The sequence below is a fragment of the Polyodon spathula genome, chromosome 5, assembly GCF_017654505.1.
Source record: "Polyodon spathula isolate WHYD16114869_AA chromosome 5, ASM1765450v1, whole genome shotgun sequence".
NCBI lineage: Eukaryota > Metazoa > Chordata > Actinopteri > Acipenseriformes > Polyodontidae > Polyodon > Polyodon spathula.
In genome coordinates this window covers 40,347,772-40,373,940 of record NC_054538.1, presented here as the reverse complement: position 1 = coordinate 40,373,940, position 26,169 = coordinate 40,347,772, and the positions used below count along the sequence as shown (strand labels likewise).

At 37.8% G+C, this 26,169-nt stretch overlaps 1 protein-coding gene across 1 annotated transcript; it reads left to right on the top strand.

The window, feature by feature from the left end:
- The first annotated feature begins 43 nt into the window (after positions 1–43).
- Positions 44–25,911, top strand: ints7 (integrator complex subunit 7). The gene is made up of 20 exons (XM_041250592.1): positions 44–188; positions 1,342–1,471; positions 2,272–2,418; positions 2,617–2,754; positions 3,461–3,507; positions 5,449–5,648; positions 7,890–8,012; positions 8,825–8,942; positions 10,785–10,919; positions 11,615–11,712; positions 12,882–13,121; positions 15,258–15,395; positions 19,614–19,820; positions 21,288–21,482; positions 21,627–21,730; positions 21,932–22,000; positions 22,421–22,553; positions 22,895–22,993; positions 24,267–24,452; positions 24,732–25,911. The coding sequence occupies exons 1-20, from the start codon at positions 98–100 to the stop codon at positions 25,047–25,049; spliced, it is 2,916 nt and encodes a 971-aa protein (XP_041106526.1). The 5' UTR covers positions 44–97; the 3' UTR covers positions 25,050–25,911.
- The last annotated feature ends 258 nt before the right edge of the window (positions 25,912–26,169 follow it).

Genomic DNA, 26,169 nt, shown 5'->3' with positions numbered 1-26,169 from the left:
GTCTTCCGTGCCTCCTTGCATTCACTTCCTGCCGCGCTGCCTTACTGGGGGAATCCATAGTTCTCTTTTTGCTGATTGACAACACAGGGAAAAAGTCATGACTTTACCTACAGCCAGGTCTTTCTTTTCGGAGGGTTACGGAGAGCAAGAATTAGATGCTAATTCTGCTCTAATGGAGCTTGATAAAGGTACTGATGATATCATTTAGCATGTGTTTGGAAAATGAAGCAACACAACTGAAAACAACGCACCATGAACATGACACGCCAAACATAAGTAAAGCACAGCCTCTTTCACAATAAACAAAGCGCATCGGCCGAAGGGGCTAGCTAAGCTACAAGTACTGTAATATATGTTGTAATGTAAGTTTTATATTTGTTATGACAAAAGCAAATTCGCTTTATAATAATTGGTATGCAAATATACTACAAACAATAGTTGTTTTTTAATTGGTCAAAAGTAACTCTAAAACAAAAATAATTATAGTAGTTATGTTGTGTTTTTGTACTCTGCTCTCAGTCCTGGTGATACTGCAGTTCCCAATCATACTAAATTAATGTTGTGTTTTAGAAAAAAATTAAATAGCTAGGCTCGTAATGCATTTAATACATTACATTGAAAAACAATTATAAACACTACTTATTTTAAAAAAACTTGAATCCACTGGCAATCGCAGAACACGGCAAATGTATGAAAAATGTACAGGTACAGTATTTTCAAACAATACATTATACCAAGGATACAAAGGTGAAAACAATATAGTTAGGTTAAAAATTCTGCGTTCGTTTACCAGCCTGTTATGAAAACACAAGCGAACTAGTGTACAAAACATCTGAAACTAATATTCCTGTACAATAAACATGTACTCGGTCATGAACCACATCCGCAATTAGAAAGTGTCTGTCTCTAATTATGCAGACTTTAATTATTTTCCAGGCTGGTGAAGCCAAAACCTTACACGATTCTACAATACAGACCCTGTTCACTTTACTTCAAAGTCTGTATTAAGGAAGTTTTTGTTACAAAATGTTTTTTTAAGCCCATTTGGAAAAATTATGCAGGGAAATGTTTAAGTTTGAGAAGGGTTTATTGTCCTTTTTCAAAATCACTGTTTAACTTAAGGGAATGTTAAAAAAAAAATAAAGAAAACCTCTCTTCTCACATTTATTTGTGAGAAAATTTGCTTAAAAATAGATCCCATATTTTTCGTAGGAAAACTTCAGTAAAGTCAAATAAAGAATAGTGTAATACAATGATTTCTAATCTTTGATTGTTACTCTTTTAAGGGTGCAAGGACCCTAATTTCATTGGTATCTGAGTAATAATCCCTTGTTATTTCAGGGCTTCGATCGGGTAAAATTGGAGAACAGTGTGAAGCAGTGGTGCGTTTCCCCAGGCTCTTTCAAAAATACCCTTTCCCTATTCTAATCAACTCTGCCTTCCTGAAGCTTGCAGACATTTTCAGATTGGGGTACGTTTACAAAGAGAAGACACTGGCTGGATTTCAATGAAGCGAAACTTACTTTTTATTACAGCTGTATTTATGTTGGGTCTTTTTGTACTGTTTATGTATAGTTGTATTCATTTAAGTTTTGTATTTATTTATAGTTGTATACATATTTAAGATATGTATTTATTTAAATTGTACGTTCATATCAACATGTTGTAGAAGTTCTGGTTTATGTTGCTTCAATACTGAGTTTGTACCATGATTTGAACGGAAAGGAAGGTTGTTTAGTTTAAGCATTTCAGATGCTCCAGTCAGGCTCAACACAGCTCAGATCCAGGTAAAGGCAGAGAAAATGATGACAGCTACATATATGGGAGCAGCAAAACCCTGAACCACTCAGAATGATTGCAAGCTCTATGAAATAGTAACAGAGTTGCCAAAAAATAATTCAAGTGGCATTGGAAGATGCTCTTTAAAATGTAAAAGGTTTGGGATTGGTTTTATTGTTTGTGTTCAGACTGTTACGGCTTTCATTTTGTATCTTAAACACTGAAACATGTTTTATCCATTTTGTTTTAATCCATAATACATGTTTGTTTAATTACAGCTGAGTCTCCAAGCCCAAACTTAATAAATGTGCCTCAGTCAATTAGCCTTGCATTCCATGAGGGTTATAATGAACATTAAAACAAGGTGCTAGACAGTTAACCTAGAATTAGGTCGTCTTGTGCAACCATTTTTATTCTTCATAATGTGAGGTAAGTGTTTTAGTGCTGGGTAACAGTGGATTACATTAATACCATACCTGTTTCTTTTTTTAGAAACAACTTTTTGCGTCTTTGCGTGCTGAAGGTGACTCAACAAAGCGAGAAGCACCTGGAGAAAATCCTGAATGTGGACGAGTTTGTGAAGAGGATCTTCTCTGTCATTCACAGCAATGATCCAGTGGCTAGAGCAATCACTCTCAGGTACGGGAGTCTGTCAGATGTACAGCATGTGAATATACAAACTGCTTGTAATGTCACTTTTGTAGCAGTTTGTACACATAAAATATGAGTTTACATTCATTACACAGTGAGTATATCGGGGGATAGATGCGAATAATTGCTCGTTTTAATATTCCACTTTGGCTTTTCTTACCTATCTGAGTCTGTCTTATTTTACAGAATGCTGGGTAGCATGGCCTCCATCATTCCAGAGAGGAAGAACGCCCACCACAGTATTCGCCAGAGCCTGGACTCTCACGATAACGTGGAGGTCGAAGCTGCTATCTATGCTGCTGCCAGCTTCTCTGCTCACTCCAAGTAAGACGTGAGATGCCTTCAAGTGATTGTAGCTAACAAAATAATACTGCCATATATATATGACCTGTTTTACACTTCCATTAGCTACACTGGGCTCAGGGGTGTAGTTTTGAATGAAACACATGTTTTAACAAACCTGCATTTTCATTTGAAAACATGACAACTAGTACTTCGATAGTTTAGGAATATTCTCAGTTTCTTACTCTTAGGAAATCTGTCACACGTACACTTCCAAAGTCATTTCACCTCAGTAGAGTCTTTGTGGTCAAACATTTACTGGCAGAAAGCTAGTGAGTATAGAATAGGTGGAGCCAATAAAGTTGAAAAGTCACATGCATTTCTTAAATGAGTGAATGCAGATAAGAGTCCACAACAGTAGGGTATTGTTAGAAGAAAATATTGTGTACCAAGAACTCAGGAGAAGGAAATCCTTGAAATGGTATGTAACCCTATTTGCAGTTGCGGGTAAGAATCCAAGAAGCATAATAGTTTATGAGAAATAAGCCAGTAATTAGAATTAGATAACAACAACTTGAAATTGACAGTTTCCAGAGTCCCCACAGGTATGATTTTTAAGATGGCATGACAGTGCTTGTTAGTTTACTTTAGGCACAGTAAAGTAGTGCATGTAGAATTATTTAATTGTGCACTAACGGATCACACTGTATTGAGTTTTGTAATTTTGTTTTAATTTATTTTCCAACAGGGATTTTGCAGCTGGGATTTGTAACAAAATTGGTGAAATGATTCAAGGTATGTTCACCTACACGACAGTGAGATCAAAACAGGATGCTGGTTACCTTGACAATGCTATTATTTTTAATCCTAGACCTGAATGTACATTTTTATTACTTTTTGCTTTTTAATAATGTTTTCTCAATCCATATATTATATTACTATATATATAACAATGTGCACATGCATGTTTTCAGTTTTATTTGATTTTTTGATTTTTTTTGGAAGTGTAAACACTTGTTTGACTCTTGAAAAAGGACATTTTTCAAGCTGATTTGCGCCTGTAATTTGTCGTAATATAAGACATGTTCAGTGATCTTGTCATTTACAAGCAGGGCCCACAGAACCTTGTTATTGGCACTGAAAATATTGTAAGGCTTTAGAGAGGGGTACATTTGGACTTTCAAAGGTTTGGAAAACATTACTGAACAAAGGTTCGAACCTTCAATGGTACAAGTTTGCGTAATTTATTAGTGACATCACCATAGCTACTAGCTTATATTTGATTATTGAAAATCCTGTTATCTTACAGGTCATTCATGTAAATTGAATAACACATTCACATGTTAAATATGTTCTATAGAACAGTAATTAATCACGTTTTTATAATTTAAATAAATATCCACGTTGTTTAAGTACACCTAATGCATGCTGCTTGCGATAGTCATACATGTACAGTAGTATTGGACGATAATGCAATTTTCTGTTAGAGTATCAGCTGTAAATTATCATGATTATAGGCCTAATAAATAAAATATATATATATATATAATTTCTTGTAATGTGTCTTGGTGTTGCTAACTCCTTTACAAAATCAAAAATAAAACATTGTTTGAAAACATGCTTTTCAGTTCATATAAGTTCTAAACTGTGATTAAAAAATCTCAGCTGTTGAACAGTTTCACATTTCAGACACAGATCGTGTGTTACTGTAACTCTCGGTTGGGGTCTTCAAAACAGCTCTTGCTAATTTATTGTTGAACCCAAAAAGTAGGATTACAACTTTTTGGGTTGTTAATTAATAAAGATTAATTAATACTTTATTACTCGCAACTTTTTTTGCACAATGCAGTGTACAATGTATCTTTATAACATCTATTCCCCTGGTCCTACCCTATCTGTTGAAAATAAATGCAAATTTTCTCCAAAATGAAACATAGGTCAACAAAATACTTCAGACTGGGTGAACATCTTTTTGCAAACGGTAAAATGCGATGTTTCTATTTTTTCTTATTTTTTTTCTGTCTTTTTTTTTGAAACCCGTTTCTTGGACCCTGTAGAGGTGATTGCCTCTGTGCTGTGACCTTTCAACTCTGTTTTTTTTTTTTTTTTTTAAAGGTGCAGTGCTTTAGCCTATTCAGTGCTCAATTTTTGAAAAACAAATGGTTAGTGTATGCGTATATTTAATATTTTATGTTTCATACTTATTCAACCATAAAACTTCTCTCCCGTCTTGTACACTAGATATTCAGTGCATATTTTATTGAAGCAATACCGTCGCTATAGGTACTCTTACATAGTACCCTGCTCCAATGCATGGCGGCGGCGTGCTACGCGTAACAATTTGATAGTGGATTTTAATACAGCAACTTTTGTTTAAGTAATAGCCATTATACAAAACAAAAGATGGAATTTTGCATGTGATTGACATTTAATATGTGATTTATAATATTCATGCATTGTCAAACGGTTTCTGTTAACAGAGAAAAAAAACATCTGACAGTGCTTGAATGCTGCTTGACGAGCCTTCGAAGGTTCAGAACTACCTTCGAGTTTCTGGCTAGCGAAAGAACCGTCAAACCATCAAACCTCTGAACACAGCCCTAGAAGGTTCAAATAATTTTAAAAAAGACAAACTACACAGGACTGAATCCTCGACACCCGTATGTTATCAGAAAGAACCTATACCAATGTGATCATAAAGCCATGACCACATTTGTCTTTGCTTTTCTTATTGAGGCCTGGCGACGCCGGTGGACCTGAAGCTGAAGCTGATCCCCACGTTGCAGCACATGCACCACGATGCCAGCTTGGCCTGCAGCACCAGGCAGCTCCTCCAGCAGCTTGTCACCTCCTATCCCTCCACCAAGATGGTGATTGTCACTCTGCACACCTTCACTCAGCTGGCTGCCTCCTCCCTCATCGACATCCCCAACCAGGTGAGGCCACACACACATCACTCTTCCAGGGATGGTCAACTCCTGTATCACATTTGTGATTATAGTGGACCACTTTAACTACAAGTGTGCAAGTGTTTGAAGGCTCTTTTTTTTATGACTTTTGTCTCCCATTTTTTCAATTTGAAAGTCACCTCGCCACTGCAACCCACTTATTGATCCGGAGGACTGACGGTCAATGGGCAACTGTAGGAACCATAGCAAGACACTTTCTATAAAGCCTTAACGATGTCATACATCTGCCAGAGTCAATGTGGAAAAGAAGTGTCAACAAATTCTATGAAATGCAAACGCTAAAAGAAATTTAAAAACATTATCAACGTTTAAATCGGGAAACAAGATACATTTTAACGATTTAAGACCTAATTTGTAACTTACTCTACTGTATTTTCATTGGCACAGCAAAGAAAATTCAAAGTACAGTACATCCTGCCATATCCAATTTGATTGATTGCAAGGGACCATCGAATATGAGAAAATATTGTATCTGAGAGAGTTGGTCTACTGCATTTATAAATGACCACATTCAGGTACAGCAGTGTGTCTAAAATCACTGCACATACACTATAGAAAGAAAACCAATCGAAATTACAAAAAAAATTGCAATATTAAAAATCAAAGTACTGAAATGCAGCATTTGTCAATTTAGGAAATTTTCAAACTGCTTTTGAAAGTCAGCGATGTGAAAAAATGTCAGCTTTTCATGGTACAGCAATTGACGTGAATTTAAGGTCATGAAGGGCAAAGCTTGTTGCCTTTGTTGGGTGTGAAGATTCAGGGGCCTCAAGGCAGTTCTAGGGGCAGAAAGGCAAAATACAAATCCAACCCCAGGGCACCAAGGTGATTTTATACTTTATTCATAGAACAACAAAAAAGAAATACAGAGCCTAGTATGTGTATTCCCACATTAATTGTTACAAAAATAAGATATCGGTCTCTTTTCTATTGTAAAAATAAAATGGTATAAAAAAATCCAATTTATAAACAACACAAACTTTCATATTGAAAATAACACCGAATTACAAAACAGCAACGGTCATTGAAATGTCAGTATAAATTTAACAATTTATATACACTGGAGACATGAAAGGAGTTAGAATGTGTATTGCACCGTTGCATTTTAAAGTATTGTAATTTTAAGCCTGCTTTCTCACAAATCACTTTCATTCTGTCTAATCTCATGCTTTCTGCAGTACTGTACTTTGCAACTGTAAGTTAACATTATTATTATTATTATTATTATTATTATTATTATTATTATTATTATTATTTAATGTCTGGGACAAATTGTTGTGCACCCATTGCTTACCTGAACACTAGGTAAACCCTAGAACACTTTGCTGTCGCTTTAGACAGCTCTTCTCTTTCAAACTTTTCTGAGTTTGCATGGTGCTCACAGATGGAAAAATCACACAGTGACACTGGCAGTGAACACGTGTGATTGAACATTCCTGGAAGCACGGTCATATTGAGCTCAGTCTAACAGTGTCCCTCCATCTGTTTTCCCATCCTTAACCAATGGCACAGTATGTCTTTCTTGTGGCTTAGTGCTGGGAGGAGCACAGTAAAGAGAGTGGCAACAATAATACATTATGATAATGACTGATTTTCTTGCAGGATGAGATTAGACAGAATTAAATTGAATTGTGACCGTATGGGCCAACTGACGCTGAGCAAGTCTGTGAATGGGTTGTAGATCAAATATGCTGGTGCTGAGGGACACCGGCTGCAATGACGGGCGGGCTTACAGGCAACTTTTGCCGTACATTTTTTAAATTTATTTATTTTTATTTGATAAGCATTGCGGAAATTGACGGCACTGCCGGCGGTTATTTTGCACCTGGAGTAATTATATTAAACCCTCGCTTTGTTGTTCTGTTGTTTTATGTGAACTTATTGACAGCTGGCATGTAAAAGGTGTAACTGCATGCATTCCCAGGCACACCTTCTTTTCGACTGCCTCCTGGTATGCAGCAGTCTTTTGTCTTTTCTAGCACCTGGTTTTCATATCCAACTGAATATATTTTGTCTTGTTATGAGGTGACTTTACAGTTTTAAATGCATAATAAAATGTGCATTGATCAGTGTCCCTTGGTACTGTTCAGTTGATACCAGCAGGTGTAAATGACACATGCCAGTGGGTCCTTTGGTTAATAGAGGGGAATCATATCTTACACTATCAGATGTTCTAATGTACTTGTGAATTCCTGAACTAATTTTCAGATCCAGCTTTTACTGCATTACTTGAAGGACGACCCCAGGAAAGCAGTGAAGAGGCTGTCTGTTCAAGATCTGAAATTTCTGGCTAACAAGGCACCCCATCTGTGGACAAGAGAGAACATTCAGGTATCTTATCTGAGAAACCTGTCTGCCTTGTTGCGTTAATTAAATCAGGAACATAAGTGATAACCATTCTTGAGACAATAAAAATTTTAAACTTTTCTATTTGTTTTATCTGTGGGGCTCTGCTATTGATATACTGTGTATATCAAAAGTAATTGGACAGCTTTTGACCAATATCTGTAATTTCTTTGTTCGTCCACTAATAAATATATTCATCCCATTTGTGACTTCATAGTCACCCTGTATACATGCAGAAGGACGCTTGGGGTAAATCTGTGCATGCAGCATCTTATCTAGGCTATGTAGAGTGCTGAAATTTGGTACTGACACATAACAACCCACAGGGAACACAATAATATAAATTGTTCACATGGAACACTGTTGAAGGCCACTTTTGCTTATCACATAGTCGAATTATGAAACACAAAACACAAAAAAGACAGTAAACTGAGAACTTTTTATTGAATATTCACAACAAATATTCAGTACGGCTACACTGTTGTGCTGGTCACTCTTGTGAAGCAGTTGTAAATTATTATTTTTTTCACTCCGTTATCACTAATAGAAAACATCACTATTGCACAACAGTACCTCATATCACATTGACAAGTGCACTAGTGTGAAGCAGGATTAGTATCTTGAAAAATCTTACTATTTTGGCTTACTATAATTGTAATTAAATTACTGATTCTTCTCCAAGCCAATTCATCCATAGCCTCATGGTTGACATTTTGTTGAAAAAAAAAAAAAAGCTCAGGACCTACAGAAAACTGTTAGTAAATCAAAATCTCCATTCTCTTTCTCCCTGGCTCTAGACACTGTGTGAGTGTGCGCTCCAGACTCCTTATGACAGCATGAAACTGGGCATGCTGTCTGTGCTGTCAACACTGTCAGGGACGATTGCTATCAAGCAGTACTTCTACGTTGCACCAGGTAGGGACGGCCAATGAGAAGGTTACTGGCCATAGTCGCACAATAAAGTGTGTGCATATATTTCTTACTTGCACCCCAACACAGGGTTTTCCCAGACTGCACATCAGAGAAGCCTGGTGCTCTTTCAGCCTCTTACCGGTAATTGAAGGTGTTAGAAAACATAATACATTTGGCACTAACACAGAGCAACCTACCTTTCCTACAATACATTCATTATATAGGTCTTAAAAATGCAGATATAAAAGAAACATATGTTACAGTAAACATGCATTTTTACTTGTACACGTATCTGCTCTACACTTTGGGTGAAATTGTCACTCAGTTTTACACTGATTTGGCCATTTCACCTGGAGGGTGACGGTGTCCCTGCCCCTTCGATGGCTTTTTTCTTTTTAATAACCAGCAATCGACTTTAGATGTTATGCATTAACTATTTTGCTAGCTTTCATCGCTTTAACACCAATTTATATGCAATGGTTGTGTCTTCACAATCAAGCCAACTAGCTGAATCTGTGGTCATGTTCCTCTCCTGGTGACACCACACTGTGACCTTGTAGGAGAGATTGGGTGGTTAGATACACAATGAAGATAATGAATGTGTAATGGTTTTCATTAATTTGTAACTCTTAGTTACTATCAGCTTCTCTGCAAATATACATTTAATTCCCCAGGTATAGTTTATATAACCATTTCTATTCTTTAGTTTAATTGGGAATACTCAGTTTGTTTCGCAGATTGATGCAGTGTTGAGCATCCGTGATGCCTTGTGAAGCGCTGGCCCCTTTCGGTCTTCGTTTAACAAAACATAAGTTCTTCCAGTAAAATTAACCGTTCCCGGTTGGTAAATTCAGTCCATTAATTAAATCTAAGTCATTAGTTCTCCTCCTAAATTACAGTCCTGGGTAGTGAAGTTATTTGTCTGTTAATGTCCTTTAAAAAATCTTTGGGTCTTCAAGTTTATTAATTATTGGGTGTTTTCTAGATGTTATTCAGAGCTTGCAGTCCAGTTATTAAAAGCAGTCTCCCTTTTCTCTGACTTACTCGTTCTTGTCTGGAGCTGTTGGTTAAAGATATAATGTGCAAGTTTCTTTTTTCTGACTGCTTGCGAGATGTTGATAGCAGCGTTGCAGTTGAAGATGTTATCTCTGCTCTTTCCTTTCTCTGACTGACTTTACAAAACTCACTCTAAAACAAGACAGTATCTTGGTTGCCCTTGATTTCCAAACTTATACTATCTCTCATTATTGCATCTGGCAATTCTAGGGAGTCAAACTTGGTCATTGCCTGTGGGCCTCTCTTACCAGTGTAGCTATGGTTACCGAGCTAGGCTTACTCCCTTTTACCTCTTATTACAATTTTTCAGCTTCAGTACAATTAAAAATAAATTTAAAACACAAAGAATAAGTCTACACTGTATCTTTCTGGTTGTCATAGCAGAGTATGGCAGCTTTCTCCAGACCTATGTGCTGTATGCTATTAACCTGTTATGTTCCTACAACCTTGTGCCTGTTGCCTGCTTACAGTTTTAAAAAGATTATAAAAGAGGAATGCAATATGTCCCTTTTGAATAACACATAAAACAAGACTATATGATTTACCTAAAACACGTGCTAGAACAACATTTCTGCCTGCAATTTTTTGTTATTCCACTGATAAGGAATGATTTTTTTAAATAAGTTGTCACTGCAGGTCTTAGGAATTTATATGGTCATTCCATGTCATTTGTTGCATAAAACTGATGGCACACAATGTTTCAGGAAGTGACTTCTGTACATGTTATACGTTCACATTTTGTAAATCAATGGCTATATTAATCTTGATGTCTTTTATCTCCACACTCAGGGAATGCAGCAGCTTCATCACGATCTACTGATTTGGTAAAGTTAGCGCAAGAGTGCTGTTACCATAGCAACCGGGATGTTGCTGCTCAAGGAGTTACCGTTCTGTCAAACATTGCAATTTCCTGCATGGAGAAAGGTAAACTGTTAGAGCAGAGCTCCGATTAAAACAGACAGCTTCAAATGATCTCATACTCTTAAACAAGAGTGGCTTTCATATCACACTAATGGTTCTTCAATTAACATATACAAATAAATATACAGGTCACCTAGACCCTGACCCAGTAAATTCATGCTTTTACTCAAGACTGTTTTTATATGCATCAGCTTGCAAGTCACATACTGTTTGTATATGTTTTCTTGGATGGATGGATGTTTGTTTCTATGAAAGGTTGTGGCTGAAAATTGTAACTGAAAATGTGCATAGACCTTTATAAAGGTGGGGGAACGATACGTGCACAATTGTAGATACACTGAAAAAAAACCCCAACACCTTTAAAAAGATCATTCAGTATAATAATTTGCACAGGGTCCACATTGTAAACATAACATTGGCATGTTAGGTGAACACCCTTCTGCTTTATTTATTAATCAAAATTGAGGACTAAGCTGCCTGTAGTAGCAATGCTCTTTTGCATTACGTACTGATGTTTTGCACACAACTTCACATACAGTACGAGACTTCAGGTTTTTTCAAACAAAAACCACAAATCAAAATTTCCTGCATCTAAAGTCTGCATATGTATGGCTCTACAGATTCTTCATTTTTATTCAATTTTTAAAAAAAGGGAATCTTTTCAAAACCAATAATTTAAATAATTTCCACCTGTGTAGAGTTAATAGCTGTGGAACAAGATGCAGTTTGTGGCTTGGAGTCCTTGCTTCTTATGTGCAGTCTGGATGACAGTGCCGGTGCTCAAGCGACTTTAAAGGTAAATAGTGAGACAAGAGAAAAACTCAGTTCAGATAAATAATGAATTAGAAATACTTGTGGTTTTATGGTAAAGGTTATTTTCAAAATTGCTTTTGGTATTCTAAAACAATGTTAGTGGTATAATACTAGCAAGAAACAACCTGGAGCAGTTCATTTAGTGATCTTGCATTTTCAGTGTTTAGCTTATCTGTTAAGCACCAGTAAAGCATCATTTCTGCCTTATGCATCATATGTATAACAACAAAACAAAATAGGCAGTCTCTTATTTAGCCGTGATAGGTACTGAAATCATTTATACAAGTGAAAACTAGCTGCATAAGCTTTAATCTTTTAAAGTGTAACTATTTAAGAAGAGTAATATTCAGGAGATTATTGCTGTTTTGATTTATTTAATGGGGCATAATACAGAAAGCTCTTACTCTGATATTGACCTGGTTCACCTGTTATATGAATACACATTAAAGGTATATTAACAAAGACTTTACCCAACAATGAGCATAAGAACATTTTCACAAATTCCTCGTTGTTTTGCCTTTATGTTTAATTTCATTTTAATTTCATTTTACGAACATTTTCAACCTTAACTTTGTTTTCTTTTTTGTGACAGCTAATAGGAGCCCTGGGTGGTTGTTTTTATGAAATTGTGTGGTTCTGTTGTCTTTAACACAGAGTGTATACTGGTGGATTGATAAATAAGCTCCCCCCAGAGTCAATGATAAATAAATGTGATCTTAAGCAAATTTAAAGAAAATGCTAATGTATCTATCTTTTGAAGTATAGACACAAACATTGGAAAAGGTTCACTGAAGTACATACTCTTAGGAATGTGATAGTAGTGTAGTTGTTTTTCTGTTCGATGTATGTACAATTCATAGTTATTACTCACTCCAAATGTTTAAATGCAACCCGATACACAAATCTTGCTTGAAACTTTCTCAGGATGGTTCCCATCAGCTCCGGACATGACCTGCAAAACAGTCAGTCAAACCATACGACTGGTCGTATCACGGAAGAAACAAAAACTGCAATTGTAAATAAAACCCAGAATCCAAGACGCTCCTCCCAAATATGCCAAAAATGTGTGACTTTGATTTGAAAATATAAACCATTCCACCCTGTAATGCTTGTGATAATAAAAAGCTTGATAGCTGCTTTCTCCTCCTGCAGAGAGCCCTGACTTGCATGGTGAAGCTGGTGAAATGTCGCCCCCACCTGAGTCAGTCGGTGGTAGAGTTCTTGCTGTGCCAGCTCCACACTGCGCAGGATGCTGCCCGCATTCTCATGTGCCACTCCCTGGCAGCCATCGCTATGCAGCTGCCCGTCCTGGGCGAGGGCATGCTGGGGGACCTGATGGATCTCTATAAAGTGATCGGGCGCTCAGCCACAGACAAGCAGCAGGAGCTTCTGGTAAGAAGGAAGAATGGCAACGGAGCGATCCGTTTTCAATTAACTAACCACTTGTGGCTGTTTTAATCTATTACAATCCAGGACCTTGTTCCAAACAAATCCTTAATAATATAATAGACACAATACACAATTAAAGACCTGGGTAGGCTTTGGACTCTTAAGTTTAATGTTTACTACTTTCTCTGTGAACTAAACAAGTGGTAAAAAAAGCCCTACTGGAGTACTACAACAAATGGAAGAGCAGATTAAAACAGGGCTTGACACTGGTGTGCTTTGAAATGCAATAAGGTTCTCTTTCACGGGTGTGCAATTTTTTTGAAAAAAACTACTTGTCCTTCTTAAAAATCTACTTTCCCCTTCCCCATTGCACAAAAAAAGTAGAATATAACTTGTGAGATTTAGGTTTTATTTAACAGTGAACACAATCAATTAGTGATTAACAGGGGCGGATCTTGCCTGTAGCTTGACTGGTTCACTAAATTCTTCAAGATACACAAAGGTTCCCTGTGACCCCACCTCACCTCAACAAATGTATAACATACTTTAAGGAAATGTGCCTTTCAGTGCAGTTTGGAACACAATTGCTAGTAAATTGAAGTAACATAGTAAGAGTACAACTATAAGAAAGAATATTTGGGAGTTATTCAAATATGGAAATAGCTTCTGCCTGTTTTTTTTCCACTCTTTCTCTAAGCTGAATTCAACTCCTGATGTACATGTTTTTTAATTTGTTGCATCACAGATCACTATTGCTACTGCTTTGTGGAATTCAGATTTTCTTGATGATCTTTCAGTTTTGTAACTGCTGAACCCCAGATTTTTAAAGGACTTGTGTATAACCTGCCAGGTTTCTCTGCACTTTACAGCTATTTTTCCTCATCTAACATCTTGTCCCATGATGGCTAACTGGAACAAAGCTGCAGCAGGGTGATCCTAGTCTCACACCCTGATGGCTTTTTTTTTTTGTTGGGAGGGCAACATTCTTTCTCTGCAGTACTCTCACTGAAAAATAAATACATACATTAATTCATAAATACATAAACACATTGCCATGAGATTTGCAGTCTGCATTTAATTTTAAAATAACAACATATTGTACAGATAATCTCATACATAAGCATTTCATTTCTATCATTATAAAAATATTTGACAATCTTCATGTTTTATTAGTTTCACAAATCGATGGATTGTGCATGCTTCTGTTCAAATCTAGTAAACCTTTTTTTTTTATAGCGTTTTAAATCTAAAAAAAAAGTAAAATATGGTAAATAGCAAACTAGGTTAGCAACACTAAAATCAAGAAAAAAATTTAAAAAAAAGTTTGTGTTAATGCTTATAAACATGTTTCACTTTTTTTTTTTTTTTAAACATCCTAACAAGTACTGTACACACTAGACCACAAAGTTGACTTAGGTGGTGTTTTTTTCTTTACTATATTGCTGCATTTAATTCTCAGGTTCATGCATTAAGAAGGCATAATCGCTTATTTGCTAGTTTATAAAAAAACATAAGTAATACCTTAAATTTCAAAGATTAGTTTGTGCATTGCCAGAGGCTCTATTGGCAGCCATTTCTGGGCTTCTTTGTAACCAATAGAAGGAGATGGGTATAACTGCAGGCTCGGAGACCTTGTTCGTGGAAAATATAATTGAAGCTAGTAATAAAAAATGAATGTAAATGTGTTTATAAAAATGCACAACAGCTAAACCGTGTGTGTCCTAGCACAGGCCAGCACGAGCAAGGACTCTGAGCCTGTAGTTATATACTCTTGAGTAGAAGATCAGCTTTTCCCACAGCTAGCCAGAAGTGGTAGGGGTGGGATGTAAACACTTTCAAAGATGTTTATGTGTAGGTGGTAGACTTACGCAATTCAGTGTTCAGAATCTTGCGTGGCTCTAATAATATACCCGTGTTTTCTAGCAACAGAACGAACATAGGAAAAAATAAATACATAAAAACTACTTGTCCAATGGGAAAGCATAACGCCAAAACTTGTCCCTCACACAAAACTTGTTGTCCGGGGCATCGGTACAAATTGCACACCCCTGCTTTCAGTACACAGCAGATTCAGTTTTAAATTCATGGCAGGATTTCAAGCAAGAATCATTCTGAATCTTGTTCCTCTCACCTCTGCAGGTTTCCTTAGCTACAGTGATTTTTGTGGCCAGTCGGAAATCTCTGTCCCTGGAGGTGAAGATGGTCATTAAACAACAGCTAGAGAATGTGGCCAATGGTTGGACAGTCTACAGGATAGCCAGACAAGCATCTAGGATGGTAAGTGAAGCTGATCATTAATTATGTGATAAATACTGAAATAGAACCCCTCTTTAAATTGATATTTTATACCCCTTGAATTTGCATTATGTTGTAAGAGTAAATAACTTTTCATTTAAATCACTGATTTAAAAAAAAAAAAAAACCAACAACAAAAAAAACAAAACATTATTTCCTCTTAACCTTTTATGAAGATTCCAAAATCTACCTTAGGTTACAGAAACATTGATACATTGCAGAATTCTGCCAACAGACTTTACAGGAGAACAAATGGAAGTATATTATGTTAGCTTGTAAGTACCTGTGCTTTGTCTCTGGCTCAACCTGCTCTGTCTGTTATATTTTAAACATTGCAAACTCGAACTGGATGCACTGCAATATTTAGACAATCTAGAATATGTTCAAATAAAATGATTTGATAAGGACATAAGGACAACACAGGATACAGCAAAGATAAAGTAATGAGTTTCATGTAAACACTGCAAGGGGTTCTGGAAACCTTTAAAAAAAAAAAAAAATACATTATTATTGTTATTAGTATTTACTTCTTAGCAGATGCCCATATCCAGGGTGAATTGTTACAAAATAGCACATTGTAAAGCATCACATTTCAAAACATCACATTACAGAATATCACATTACGGAGTATTATATTACAGATAAGAGTAGTAAAGAACAATAAAATCAGTAGCAAATAGATCAAATTCAAATAAGAGCAAAAAATAGAGAATACAGTAAATAATTACATGTAAGAGCAGGTTCGACTAAGAGCAGTTAACTTGTAATAAAACTATTTGCTTATACAAATAAAGTCCAGTATGAGCACGCAGTAAGTATGATGAATGGATGAGAATGATTTCAGATAACAGCAATAAAAAAAAAAAACGTGAATATGGATACCTTTAAGAGTAAAATAAAATACAAGATACAGGAAGTAGTTATAATTAAGAGCAGTAGTAGAATATGGCAAGTTATGGAGCAGTTCAGTGCAGGTACAAGCTGATGCAAGTTCTAGTACAACTGGGTGCCATATAGTACAGTATAGTCGAGTTGTGAGGTTTACACATGCTGTCTGAACAGGTGTGTCTTGAGGAGGTGCCTGAAGGCAGTCAGGGACTGAGCAGTCCTGATATCCATGGGTAGGTCGTTCCACTACTGAGTGGCAAGGGTGGAGAATGAGCGGGCTCTGGAAGCAGGGGAGCGGAGAGGGGTACAGCTAATTTGCCAGTGGTGGAGGAGCGTAGGGGGCGAGAGGGAGTGTAGGGAGAAATGATAGTCTGGAGATAGGAGGGAGCAGAATGGTCAAGACAGTGACAGGCGAGTGCAAGAGCTTTGAATTGGATGCAAGCAGTGATAGGGAGCCAGTGCAGAGCGGAGCAGCGGTGTAGCGTGGGAGAAATGAGGAAGGGAAAAGACAAGGCGAGCAGCAGAGTTTTGGATGAGCTGGAGCGGACGGATGGCAGAGGCAGGGAAGCTGGCCAGGAGGGAGTTGCAGTAGTCAAGGCGGGACAGTATCAGGACCTGAACTAGGAGCTGTGTGGAGTAGTCTGTGAGAGAGGGGCAAATTCTGCATATGTTGCTGAGGAAGAAGTGACAGGAGCGTTCCAGAGTAGAAATGCAGAAATCGGAGCCCTGGTGCAGAATTTGTAAAAATATGTTGCGCTTTTTACTGGGGACTATACCTAGACGTGATCAGCCAAATGATTTTTATAGAAGTAAGAGTTGGCGCCATCTAGTCATTTTGGAAACAATTTTCCTTTAGTTTTGCTGGTAATACACAGCTGTGCACTAGATGGCGCTGGCGCTTACCATATAAATGGCTCATGCTGTCCCAAATCACCCTACCATCTCCGGTTTACACCAAACTCAAGGTTGTTCTAGTTGCGGAGCTGCCCTTTGTCCTCCAGAGGCTGGTAGCTTGCTGATGTCCACTCTTGATTTCCTGGGTGTAAATGAGGAAACTGGCTCGGTCAGAGGAGCCCACGAACCTTTGGTTCTTCAGAGATATATGGGGTATTGCTGCGGTGAGGGAAAAATAATAGGACTTTCCAAATTGTGGAGAAAATCAGGGGTAAAATCAGTGCTTGAAATGGGGCGGTACTCATCGGTACGGAGTACCGCCACTTCTTAATTTCAAATGTTTGAGTCCCGCCACTTTGAATTTAAAACATTTGAGTAGCATTTATGTGACTTTCTAGTTGTTACTTTGTTGTCCCAGCAGCAGCTGCAAGGTTTACGTCACGGCAGAGCATAGACTGCAGCTCTCAGAGTGTATTGCAAAACAGAGCTGGGGAATTTATTTTGAATGGTCCAGGTCAAGTCGCGAGTAGACGCAGTACTGATTAGACGAGATGAGCTGGACAGGGAGAGAGAGCAAGAAAGACAGCTGGACAGGATGCCTGAGAGAGAGAGAGAGCGCTGTACAGGGAGACAGACATAGAGGTGGAAAGGGAGACAGAGAGCTGGGCACTGGCAAGGAGACAGAGATAGAGGCGAAAAGGGAGTCAGAGAGAGAGCTGGACAGGGAGCTTGAGAGTACCATTTCAAGCACTGGGAACCCCCCAATAATCAAAATCAGTAAAGAATTCCACGGAAAGGTCAAAGTCTCTGCTTTACATATACAGAATTAAAGGCAGGTCATATTTTTTGTTTGCTGTGGGAAAAAAAAAAATCAATTTTTTTTCAGTCTTTTTTCATATCGTTTTATATTCCTCAAATAATTTTTAATAAGACACCTAACAAAAGTCACTAGCTTAAATTATTTAGAGCAGGGGTTCCCGAAGTTTTGCTGATGGAGGGCCAGTTTCCGGAGGTTGCATGGGATGGGGGGGCCCGCACAAGAAAATGTACCACTCAGGAAACCGAAATGTGTCCCAAATCATACCTTTTTTATTTCCTATACATTTTTGTATTTAAATTAGGAATGCATATTACTACCACTGCAACACCAGCAGGTTTGAAATGTATTTGTATTGTATCCTGTGTCTTGGTGCCACAACAGGCTTAGGTTTGACATCTTACATTGTCCTGGTCACAACAATTAAATAAGATAATACCGAAATAGGTACTATTCAAACTATGCCAGTTAAACTCTCTTACGGGTTATTCTTCAGTAGTGAGGCAGAATGCATCTTGACTTATACAACTAACCACTTCACTGAGAGCTGAATGTATGTACAGTGAACTCTGCTTAATTCAAATCTCTGGGGACCATACAAATAGTTTGAGATGGCAAAAATCGAATTAAACAAATTGTTAATTGCCCCGTGGTGTGGACATTTAGAGCTATTTCCGTAGTAAATGTGCAGAAATAAAACGCAGACGCTACTGTATTTTACCCTGATGTTTTTATTTATTTTTTCTTTCTGAAATCAACAAAATAATCACATTTCAATTTAAAGTGCAGCTTTAATTATTCATAAATTATCTGCCATTACATTGCCGCTTTTTATGCAATTACATACGATTGCGACGTAACATCCTACTAGCAACTGTACTGTAGCCTAACTGTAGTCTTATTCAGAAACACTGTACAAAAGACATGTAACAGTAACAATTTTAAACTGTACTACAGTAGTATTTTCCCTAACAAAAGGTCCAAGTTGAACACCAAAACTACAATACTGTACAGAGCATTTTCCCGATATAGTTGAAGCTAAATACAGTTTTGATCTTAAAATAATAAAATAAAATCTACAACAGAAAAAGTGCCTGTATACTGATGCGTAACGTTTCCTGCAGTCGCTCTGTTAACGTTACAGAAGCTAGCGAGCTACTCAGCTGCATAAAGTAATCTAACGTTATTTGGATTCACGTCTTGAATCTATCAGAGTCTTGAAACTATCAGAGTCTTTGCAGCAAACATCCTCGCGTGCCGCACTTTGGAAACCCCTGATTTAGATCAAAGGTTGGGGGTTCCAAAATCAACCAAATTGTGACCCCTCTATAACTTTTGACCCCTTGACCCGATCAGGCTGAACAACCCTGTGCACTGGGTTTGCTGTAAATTGAAGGTGGTAGGGTGTTGAATCCAATATTTTTGGGGTGATTTGTCATGGAGTGACTCAAATAACAAATGTAAGCAGATCTAACCTACATTACCTACGTCGATTGCAGACAACCAGCTGCTCCATTCCTTGTAAAAGCACAATAACGACATAGAGTAAATATTAAGCTGGTTCTATTCAAGGTTACATTTCTATCTTTTCTCTTTTTCAGGGTAGTCACGAGATGGCCAGTGAACTGTACCAGAGCCTGCGGACTCGGGTGGCCTCGGAGCACTTTTACTTCTGGCTTAACAGTCTGAAGGAGTTCTCCCAGGCAGAGCAGTGTCTCAGTGGCCTGCAGGACTCGGATTACAGCGCAGCCATGACTGCCATCGCAGAAGCCTTGAAATCATACCAGAAGGGAATCGCTTCACTTACAGTCAGTACTTTAGGATCAGCTTGTAGCAGAATGTTCATTTTACAGTGTGTTTGTCTGTATACCTGATCATGTGACCACCTTTATTTAGTAACCACTTTAAATTCCTCGCAATGATATTTGTGCGTTTATTTAACTGTATTAAATACTACCTGTCTAACGCTACCAGCGACAACAATCCTCTTACCCAGTAACGGCATCAAACCTGTGTTAAGCACCCTTACACCAGGCTATTGTTATGAGACAAATATGGTTTTAAATGGCACGTCCTAAATTTAAAGGAATACGGTAACCATTTTAGCAGTCTCTTATCTGTAATCAATAAAACAGCTTGTAAAAGAAGAGAGAAAACGTGAAAAAACAAAAGATCCTCCCTAGGTGACAGAATTAAAGTTAATTAACTTGTAAGTGCCAGAAAAACTGCTGAAAAATGTATCATTAGAACGACGCAGATACAGCATTTTGAAACGGAAAGAACTAGGGCTTGAAGTTTTTAGGTTTTTATTTTTGTTCACATGACCGGTTTTTGATCCAATTCAATGTCTTAATTAAGCTGTTATTACACAAAGTTGCTTCTTTTTACCCTGATGGCCTGACTGACTTGCTGATTCTGTTTCACCTTCTTCATTATTTGAACACAAGAGCAAGCAATGACATTAATCACTTCCCCCAGATGCTACTTTATTTCATTCTCACACTTGCCTGGGAACTAGGTAACTTCCAATGTGTCAGTTTCGTGTTGCGTTGTTCTTTCCCGCTAATTTAACAGACTGTTCTCATAATTTGGATGTATCGGCTTAAGACTTAAAGGCAAACCATTAAAAGGAAAATAAAACACAGAAAAATTCAAACCATACTTAAGAGTATGAAACAATGTGCGCGGTAATCAAAAAAGATCTTAAACCAATGCTGGCGTTGGTTTCAGGATGCAATGAATCAACACTTATCTGCAAGGCAGACACAGGCAATGAAATATGCAAAGGATTTAAAACACTTTGTGTGACCTGAGACAGGCAAGCATTCATTTCTTTAACAAAATGACTTGTTTTGTAAATGCATGATCTAAATGAATGTTATTAAATTACATACTTCCTTTTGTTCACATTACATCTTCTGGCTTTTACAGTGTATGTAAGGTATACATAATTACAGGAAAGCATGCCAGAGACAAATAGAAAATTTAAGTTATGGGCCCTCTTTTAAGAGACCACCTGTGTTGAGACCACTATTAGACAGTCCCTTGAGTGGTCTCGTAATACAGGTTAGTGTGTGTGTGTGTGTGTGTGTATATATATATATCCCTGTGAAAGGGACATAGGTTGGTAAGGCTGTTTGCCAAAGTTTTGGAATGCCCTGTCTGTTGCTATCTTGGTGTCCAGCTCAGTGCATGTTAATCAATCAAAATTGTAAATATAATTAAAGTTAAAATTAAAGCAATGTTAACAGTATTTTCTGCTCCCCCCCTGGCAGGCAGCGAGCACCCCCCTAAACCCGCTGAGTTTCCAGTGTGAGTTTGTGAAGCTGCGTATCAACACACTCCAGGCCCTCTCCCAGCTCATCTGCATCTGTAACAGCCTGAAGACCAGCCCGCCCCCAGCCATTGCCACCACCATCGCCCTTGCCTCTGGAAACGAACTGCAGCGCTGTGGCCGCATCTCCACCCAGGTACCCTCTGTCCTGCCCACTTTGTGTGCTCTTAAAGTACACAAAGTTTACAGACTAATTACAGTAAATGTTCTATGTTTTTACTTCTTTCTTGTTTAGACCATGGTGTATTGAATTAATATTTCTTTTTTTTCTTCTTAATAGATGAAGGTGTCAATGGATGAATTCAGAACCCTGGCAACTTGTTATGCTGATCTATACCAATCCTCCTTCGATGTGGATTCGGCTACATTGAGAAATGTAGAGCTGTATCCTTGTAAAGTAAACTCCTCCAACACTGATGGATTTCAGTAAAATGCAGTGCATCTGCTAAAGAAGCATGCACCACTGCCTCTGGTCATACAAGCATATACAAATAAAGGAAAAGGGAAAAAGTGTAATATCTGCACCAATGCTGAATGCTCACAATGCAGCATGCTTTCATTTCTCTTTAACCTTGTACCATTCAGACAACAGCAAAGTTGCTTGCTGATTTCGCATGTCATTGAAGCTCTCATACTGGACCCAGACTCAGCCAGGTAAGGTTTAAAAGTTTTCTTCAATAGTAAACGGAGTAGCAGCTCCCTTTGTTTTGTAACTGTAGTGTACTTGCATGTCAAATATATTGAACCACTGGAGTCAGACAAAACATCTCAGCAGTGAAGGACCAACGGCCGTGTTCTTAGGTTTTCAGCCATACCTTTATTTTTATTTGGTATTTCATTTTGGTCATAATCATGGTCTTAGAAACCAGAAGTGAGTCTGCCTTTAAGGCAGTGTTAAGCACACTGGAAAACCAGTGTGTGTTTAAAACAAATATTTAATTTCTGTCCGAAATAAAAGCACACACTGTTGAGGAATAGTTATTTGCCCTTGCTAAAATGAGCAGGTTTCTTTAGGTTTACACAAATTACATAATGGTTGGGGCGTGATGTAAAAGCAGCTTGTTGCTTCTCTAGCTTTCAGGAGTACAGCGTCTCTGGAACAGTGCAGGCAGAGAGCGAGTATGAAAGGAGGATGATGTCTGTTTTCAATCATGTCCTGGAGGAGGTTGAATCTCTCAGCAGGAAGCACCCCCCGGTCTCTTACCTGGTAAGAAAACCACACCAGTGTTTGTTACCTAGGGGTTATCTGTCTACTTAGAAAAATTGCTTGGAAATGTTACCTACGAGTTGCATGGAAAGTTGCCAGAAAAAGTGTTGCATGGTCTTTTGGTAGGAAACAAGTAGAATATTCTGCTACCCTGAAAAATAATGACGGACAATGACAGGGAGTCTTCCCTTGACTGGGCAAATATAATCAAATAAATAGGTTCCTGCAGCAATCCTTGGGCTTTTTTTGTGTATACTTGTACAAATATTAAAAAAATAAATGTTAATTTCAAAAGTGTTTCTTATTTTGTAGTAAAGATTATGTTTGTATTTTAATTTTAGCACACTGGCTGTCTCTGTGATGCAGTCATTGCCTTGCTGAAGGTGCCCCTGTCATTTCAAAGGTATTTCTTCCAGAAACTGCAGTCCACAAGCATCAAAGTAAGTAATATGGTACTTTTTAAATGGTAAATTATGCATTATAAGTAAAGGTTTTGATTGTATGTTTTAAAATAGTGATCACACAACCCCACCCCCAATTTAAAATACAAATAACAGGGTTTGATCCTATAAACCTAGAAAGAACAGCAGAGAATACTTGTTTTTTTGTATTTTGTGTTCACTTTTTTGTGACAATGGAGGTACAGTGTGCATTTTTTAAAGGTATGACAGTATGAAAAAATAAGGCCAGATTAACATATCAACAAACAGCCCTAATTGTGAAACATAATATACATAAGTGAAACAGCTATAATTATAATTATTAGCTCAGCAAGTGTTCAAAATGAATATGTCCTTGTGACAAAGTGGTTTGCAGTGTGCAGGTGTAGTGGTGATGCGGTGCTCAAGAACAATAAACACAAGACAGTTCACGGTGAAACAGCTCTTTATTTGGCATACTGGCAACACTTAAATAATAAGCACAGGCTCGACACAACAATGTGTATAGTGCCATGCAAAACCATGGGTTCAGTCCCAAAATAATACGACACGATATGAATCGCACACACAAGCACAAGAAGTCTGCAGTGAGTGCTCTTAGTGTAGGTGGTGAAAGACAGGTAATGTGCACAGGAGGGATGTGAAGTCCAGGTTGGAAACTGGCCCCTTAGCAACAGCTCGTGGATAGTTTAGCCATCTAACATGACAAATACAACAATTACTAGACAGGACCAAACAAACAAAACACTCAGTGGTTAATACACAGGTTTTTCTTCATAGGTCTTTGCGTAACCATAACACAAACAGATCACTCGGCCACTCCCCTAATATACCTTAAGTCCTGGCCCTTCGGTAGCAAGTGCAATCGTGTCTCCTCCAATCCATGACTGACACATTGCTTACCGTATTAGGGCGATGACTTTTGGTATTGTGGCTCCGCCCCCTTCCTGGATAGCCGACTTCCAACTCGCCCTGGAATAAACTGTCAAACCATCCAGTCTGGGGCATGCTGTTCCTGTTACACAGCGCCCTCACAGGTTGGGAGGGAGATTGTTGACTCGGATTCATTCACTCGCTGTCACAATCCTACACCTGTGATGTACTGTATAAACTTTCTGGAAGATTGGTATTCAGTGCTTTGCATTGCAGTACTAATTTCAACAAATGGAATGGGTTGAGAAAGTAAACTATACAAAACGTGCAGAAAATGTTTTCTTGCTCACTACGGATTGCACTCTGTTGAAATATTTCCATCTCTCACTGTGTTGTCTAGCTTGCCCTTTCTCCCTCCCCCCGGAACCCCACTGAACCAATCACGGTTCAGAATAACCAACAGCTGGCTCTGAAGGTGGAGGGAGTGGTCCAGCATGGCACCAATCCAGGCCTATTCCGTACGATCCAAACCGTCTGCCTCAGTGTCAGCTCCACCCTGCAGAACAAAACTGGACAAGATTTTAAGGTAATAATGAAGGATGTAGATCTAGGTTTGTTTTCCATGCATACAAATGTACATATCCTTATAGGCTCCTACAAATAACAAAAAACATTGTGCAGTTGTTTAATCATTCATTACTTCTATAAAATTCCCCAAACTATTAGTTATTTTTATCACAGCTGTTTGTTTTGTAATTTGGTATACAGATCTGCTGCGTTGAAAGAAAAATATTAAACAAAACAGAATCTAGTGCTTGTAACGGCCAGCTTTAATGGAATGCTGCCTCCTGTTTTAATTTCTTAGGTCCCTCTAGACAACATGACCAACGAAATGGAGCAGAGAGTGGAGCCCCACAATGATTACTTCAGCACACAATTCCTGCTGAACTTTGCCGTCCTCGGCAGCCACAGCGTGACTGTTGAAGCCTCTGTGGCCGACTCTAATGGTATTGTGTGGAAGACGGGCCCCAAATCGACCATTGCCATCAAATCCTTGGAGGACCCCTACTCCCAGCAGCTGCGTCACCAACAACAGCAGCAGCAGCAGCAGCAGCAGCAGCCTTCTCAACAAGTAGCCCCACAGCAACCACCCCAGAGGAGTGTGTATGCCCGCTTTCAGTGAGGGACAGAGGGCAGCATTCACCTCATGTTCCCTGGTCCCCTTTAAACAGTTCATGCTGGCACATTAGGGGACACATGTGCCTATCCAGGGCATCCTTCTGTTTTGCCACTGCTACTGTGGTAGAGAGCTAAGAGTTTACAGTTTGCATTCCCCTCCCTCCCACACACATTTTGAAGCTTTTTGAAATAAAAAAAGAAAACATAATGTCTTCTCTGCCATATTTCTGTGTTGTAGTGCTTACATGGGTGATTGTTATGGGAACCTAGCAGTTCGCTGTGATTGGATGCATACACTTTGTTGCATGCTTAGAGAGTAATGGACATTTCTGGTTTTAACAAGCTGTGCTTTATTCCCTGACCTGTAAGAATGGGCCCCTGTGGCACTGGGATTGAGGTACCTGGTCATAAACATTGGTTGCAGTTTGCCTGTAAAAAATTAGGCCAGGGCAGTTATTTTTGTACATTGCAGTTGATATTTACAAAGTAACTTTTAGTCCATCATAGGATTATACCACATGTAGATTTTTTAATTTCATTTCTTATGATGGACTAAAGCGATAACCATGGAGATAGTCTAGGAAGTGCAAGATAAATGATAAGTTTCAGCTACTTTGTAAAAGACCTGGGCTTTTCAAAACTGATCAAAGCACTTCCCCTTGAAATTAATACAACTTAATATCAGAGTATGATTGCGAATATGATTTTTAAAAAAAAAGCCACTTTTCCTTTAATTTGTAGCCTGAGTGGTGTATTTCTTCTTTCTATTACATGCTGAAAATGACAAAGTTGTTGGGTGATTAGAATATGTGTGTATTATAATGAACATTTATTTTTAAGCACATTTATATAATTAGTTTTATTTGTTGTTGCCACAATATAATGCCACAATATATATATATATATATATATATATATATATATATATATATATATATATATATATATATATATATATATATATATATATATATATATATATATTTTTTTTTTTAATATGTACAATTGTTTTTATAATCACTATAGAACTATACATACTGTAGATATCACTAGTATGTATTTAATTAAACTTCCCACAGATATGTATTACTAAATTACATATACTATATAGAGTTTCATAATTG